General features: G+C 42.0%; 1 protein-coding gene across 2 annotated transcripts in view; it reads right to left on the reverse strand.

The window, feature by feature from the left end:
- sae1.L (SUMO1 activating enzyme subunit 1 L homeolog) overlaps positions 1-3,924 on the reverse strand; it is a 30,731-nt gene extending 26,807 nt beyond the window's left edge. The window contains 2 exon segments of one of the 2 annotated variants that reach the window (NM_001091789.1): positions 2,052-2,163; positions 3,738-3,860. In NM_001091789.1, the coding sequence (NP_001085258.1) occupies positions 2,052-2,163; positions 3,738-3,829 (204 nt within the window). In that variant the 5' untranslated portion in view covers positions 3,830-3,860. 2 annotated transcript variants of the gene reach the window in all.
- Positions 3,925-6,000: the final 2,076 nt, after the last annotated feature.

The following is a 6,000-nucleotide window of genomic DNA, read 5'->3' on the forward strand; positions in this document are numbered from 1 at the left end:
TATTAATACCTAGCAATAAATGAACAAAATGCCAAGGAATTTCTTCACCTCTAACTAGTGGCATGATAGACTGCGGCTTTAAAAACACTGACAACAAGGAAAAACATGAGAATCAAATTATCTACCTTGCAAGGACCAAACATGGAATGACTTAAAGGGATACTGTCATGGGAAAAAAACATATTTTTAAAAATGAATCAGTTAATAGTGCTGCACCAGCAGAATTTCTGCACTGAAATCCATTTCTCAAAAGAGCAAACAGATTTAAATTATATTCAATTTTGAAATCTGACATGGGGCTAGACATATTGTCAATTTCCCAGCTGCTCCAAGTCCAAATTTCCCTTTTATCTACTATAATTCTCAGACAGGCAAGACATTTAGTTGGTTTTGTCTAAGTATATTGGGAGGTGTAGTTGACCACCAGCTTGGATCTGCAGGATGAACCCTGGATGAAGCTGAAGTGGAAGGTTTGGGTAGAATCCAGTGTACACTGAGGGTAATGGGTAAAGTTATAGCATCCCCACCACTTAATGTGAGATCAGTTAGCATTTCTAGCACATTTAACAAAACACACTGGCACTGACAGACAGGCTTTTTCCCTTCAAATTATAAGTCCCGGTCCTGCCGCTTGGGGATTGGCTAGGCTGAAGGAAGTTTCAAATTTTTTCCTCCAAGCCTAGCCAATGCCCTTGTGGCAGGACCGGGATTTACAATGTGAGGAGAAAAAAGCACAGTCAGTAAAGATTTTTCTTTGTTTTTAATTTTCTACTTTATTTTATCAGCTAGGTTTGGGAAGGCTTAGCCTTCCCTAGCCTTATTGGAAACTGCCTATACCAAGTAGTCTTTCTTTTTGTGCACATGACTGTGTTTGGCAAAAAAAAGTGCCACTTTTTTTCTGCATTTTACCAGTATACAAGAAGGTCTATTATGCAGGGGGATTATCTGACATATGGTAATCAAATTATCTACCTTGTAATGCCTAAGCATAGAGTATGTTTAGTTTCTCAGCTAAAATTAGTAACGTCATTAAAACATCAGGAAAAGTTATGTTCGGTACAAGTCCTATTTATTTAACTCATGTTTAAAGGAATGTCAAGTGGTATATGCTCAATGATGCTAACTGGTCAAAATGGATGGCCGTCAGGCTGGCTGTTGGTACACACTGGGTTGGACACTCCGCCTGAGCACGGCTGGAGTGAAAAAGACCTGTTTGGTATTATCCTTAGGATGTATTAGGGTTAATGGACATATCAGCACCACCAGCACTGATGAGGTAGAAGGAAAGGGTTGGTGCACTTGGGGGTGCCAAATGTTAGGCACCCTCAAGTGATTGTATTGACTTACCTGAAACCCCGGGCCGGTGCTCCTATCAGCAGAAAACTGCACCGGCCCAGGGTTATACCAGCGAGCACCACAAAGCAATCCTCTTCCGGCTTCTTCTTCTCTCTTGAAATTTCCCAGGGCAAACGCATGCGCAGTAGAACAAAATAGCTGAGTTTTCAGTTAAAGCTCAGCTTTTCGGTCTACTGCTTATGCGCAGCCGCGCGAAGAAGGCGGAAGATGAAAGAAGATTGCTTTGTGGTGCTTACTGGTATAACCCCGGGCTGATGCAGTTTTCTGCTGTTAGGAGCACCTGCCCGGGGTTTCAGGTAAATCAATACAATCACTTGGGGGTGCCTAACATTTGGTGCACCCAAGTGCACCAAGCCTTTAATTCTCCTTTAATCCTGAACCTGGGGGAAAAAAAAAAATAACTACTAGTAGATCAGTCAAAAAATCAACAAATTAACATGTATTATCTACAGGGCACATTAAACATGACGGTATTCTGCGAGCAGCAACAAGCAGAGCTGGGGAAATACTGGCTCTTGGGTCATAATATTCCAAGGGGCCAAGGACTTCAGTAGGCACATGGTAATCATGTATCCTGTTTAGTTTAGCAATCATGGTTTGATTCTGGTTTATTTAATGAATGGAATTTTAATGGATTTTTTAAATAAGCATAAACATTATTTACTGCTTTGAAAATGGTTTAGAAATGTTTCTACCTGCTCATGATCCAGCAATGTTAATGCCTTCACTCCAGCCAAAATTAAGTTTTTGGCAACTTCAGCCCCCAGTCCTCGCATGCCCACCAAAAGAACTCTGGAAGTGCGCAGCCTAGAAAACATAGCAAAGAGTATGATAACTATTTAGCCTCTTAAAGCAGTAGTTTTTGGGCTCAAACCCAAACACTAAAAATCACCTTAGGCTCAAACATTTGTTTAGGTCCCTTAGCCCATAACAAGTTTACATATATATGAAATACAAGAATAAACAGAATCATTCCATTTCCAAAGAGAATAAATTCAGATCATATATTTGACATTGAGTCAGTGCATCCCTCATGCTAGAATGCATGAAAAACCCATCGCAGGAGAACGCACAAGCTCATGTAAGAGCCTTTAGGAAACCAATAGCCCAGTTTACTGAACTGATACCGACAAATTATTTGAAAAAGGACATTTCAACTGCAAGTCCTGCCTACTCGACTATTAAAGGACACATATAGGATAAATGAAAAACTCCTCCAATATTATAGACAATAATGAATACTATATGGTGCTGGTTTTATTTTGGGCTAAAAATTATTATCTTTAAAAATGGCCCCTTCATTGGAGCTCTCTATAGATCTGCTATGGTCCATGTCTGATTCAAACGCGGGGTGGGCGTGTCCTAATAGTTCTTTCCAGAATCACAGTAGGAGGGGAATAGCCAATCACAGCCATGCAGTCACACAAGCAATGACAGGCTTCCGTTCCCAATCAGGTCAGCCTAGCTGCCGATTGGTTTCTTTCCTACAGTGCAGTGTGCCACCAGCTCCCTTGCACAGCCTGGGAAAGGAGGCAGCAGGAATTGGAGTGGATGGGATGGATTAGTAGCAATTTTGCAGAAATTTTCAATAAATAAACCCAAAACACTACTTTTCCATCAATATTTAAAAAGTGTATAATGTACTGGCACATTGTTGTTTTTCAAACAGTATGTCCCCTGTAATGGCCAGATTAAGGTGACAAATAAGCATGTGCTATAATGGCTACAACAAAGGATTCTTCCCCAGTCTATATATATCTAGGGCTTTTTTCTCATGTGCCATGAACATGTATTGCGAATGTCAGACTGGTTTTCTCCCTGTATCCTATGCATGCACTTAGCTGGGATACACTGCTTGCAAAACAATGAAAGCAGACCAGTTTTTTATAGAAATGCAAATTGCATACAAAAAGTATGTATTGAGCTAATGATCCATCCCTAGTAATATAGAATATCACCATGAAGCTTGTGCAGCAGGTCTATGTGTGTCTGCAGACTCTGCACTGAAGTACATACACATGAATAACCTTGCTGTCACTTGTGAATTTGTTGCCATTTGTACTAAAGTACATAGGAATTCTCCTAAACAGACTCTGCCACTCAATGCCCTATGTATATAGAGACAAGTCAAAGTCAATGTATTCCTGCAGAACTATTGTACGTTATTCCTCGGTGCCACACCGGGTGGGAAGCCATTCTCCGTGATGTTAACCGGCATATGAGCGGCTGCGGCAGAGAGCCAGCATGTCATCCCATGTTCTCAATACTGCGCTTATTTTCCTTACACTTATATACCGTGCGCGCCAGCCAGGCCTCTACCTGTGCCTCCAGACAAGAAGCTTTGCTCTGCTACTGTACTACTGTACTACTGGCAGCATTACCTCTTCTGTGCCTCCAGCCCCCACAAGCGGATCTGTCTGTCGTACTGCGCCGCCTCCTCCTCGCTGATCACTGCCTCCTCCTTCTCCACCATTCTGCCGATCTCTCCCTACAACAGTCGGTTGTTCTCACAATGGAGACCGAAGTGAAAGCGAGGGAAAGGGGGAGCGTCACCTAAGGACGAACTGACACGTGACTATTAAGCCTCCTCCTCTTCCGGCCTAAAGTAGAAGTTCTTTACTTCTGTTGGTAGTAATGCTTTGTTTTTGACGCTGTCATATCATATAACCAAAAATAAATCATACCTGTCATGAACAAAGGAATGTTCTGACTAAATATATTTACCAATAATTTCACCATTAACGCTTTCAAAGCAAATTAAAATGCCTCGTGTTTACATTTTGGGCTCTGTAGTGTTGTACAACAAAAGGGTGTAAAAAGGAACCCTACGGTGTCTTGAATTCTTAATAATATGCACAATTGATTTGCCAAAAGCAAGTTACATAGTTACATAGTTAAATCAGGTTGAAAAAAAGTCCAGAGTCCAACCCCTCCAATTGAAAACCCAGCATCCATACACACACCCCTCCTACCTTCACATAAATGATATATACTTATACCTATACTGTAGAGTTTAGTACCACAATAGCCTTTGAACAGAATCAGCCATCACAACTAGGATTGTCACCTTTCCATACGGCTGAGACCGGGGGGTGGCCAGGGCCATGCCGTAGGTAGGAGTGGTTGTGACGTCAGGGGGCTATGATGTGGTGATCATGTCAATCAAGGGAATCCTGCCCAGTTTTCCTTGTTTGGAAAACCGGCCAGGAAGTTTTGACCCGGACAACCCTTCAAAATACCGGGCTGTCCGGGTGAAAACCGGACAGGTGGCAACCCTAATCACAACATCACCCGGCAGTGCATTCCACAACCTCACTGTCCTCACTGTAAAGAACCACCTACGTTGCTTCAAATTAAAGTTCTTTTCTTCTAGTCTAAAGGGGTGGCCTCTGGTATGGTGATCCTCTTTTTGGGTAAAAAGGTCCCCTGCTATACTTATAAAGTGTAATCATGTCTGTAAGGAAAATGAGTGATTCACAGAGCAGAAGATAGAGAGAATAGAACAACACCTTAAAGATGGCGTCTAGAGCTTTTGGCAATTCAAGGAATGTGACACTGGTTAATGCTTGATTTTCACCATATATAGTATGCTAAGTGTAGTTTTTACCATATATAGTATGCTAGCTGCTAAAATGTATAAATCTTCTTATATCCTGTGTGGGGGAAACATATATAAAGCTTCATTTGGGGGGAGGCTCTTTGACTTCTGCCTGGACTTCAGAGTGCCTGGTTATGTTGGAATTGCTGCTGAGCCATTTTATGGAGGGGTCCCTCAGCTAAGTATCAATAAATCTCTTATGTTTGTTTTACTTGTGTGTGTCAGTTTAATCACTCTACAGACTGAACAAGAGCCCTTCTCAATACAATGTCCCCTCGAAAGCAAGACTGTAATTAGGTCCGATGCCACCCTAGGCATTGGACCTAAACACGCCCTTACGTTGTGCACACTGACATCACACTCTGTGCTCGCTGATGTCAATCGGCGTGTTCAGCGCAAGTGGCGTCAAACACTGTGCGAGTGACATCACTTCCACGTTCTTCCTTGGCCCCCCTACCAATCACCCCCTCAGCTCCGTCACCGGATTTCCTATGGAGGGTGGGGAGGGGTTAAAAATAATAAGCACCCCGAAACCATGCCGCCCTAGGCACAGGCCCTCAGGGGCCTAAACAGTATATAAATACGGCCCTGCTTGCAAGCGCCTTTTTTCCAGAGAAATCAACTCCAACCTTGACAGTCTACCCTCATCATTTAAGTCTTCCATCCCTCTAACCAGTCTAGGGATGCCACTTGGCTAGTATTTTACCGGCCTGACTGGTAAAAATTATGCTTGACCCCGATGTTATTAATAGGGAAAACATCTAAATATACAGGAAGGCTGGTATTTTCTTTCCAAAAAGGTGGCAACCCTACGGAGATCCCAATCCTGACCTGTATAAACCTAAAACCTATAGCAAGACACTACTACATTTTTAAAGCACCACACCGGCAAAAAATACCACCAATAGTAAGTTTACCCAAGAAAAACACATAGAGGTTTTTACTACAAGTTTAAAAATCTAAACAAAACTTTACTGCACCTTATGTCTCAGCTTTCTTTAGGTATAAAAATATTCTAAATATGAATGTCAGACACATGAAACATG

This window comes from Xenopus laevis, chromosome 8L (genome assembly GCF_017654675.1).
Source record: "Xenopus laevis strain J_2021 chromosome 8L, Xenopus_laevis_v10.1, whole genome shotgun sequence".
Lineage (NCBI taxonomy): Eukaryota > Metazoa > Chordata > Amphibia > Anura > Pipidae > Xenopus > Xenopus laevis.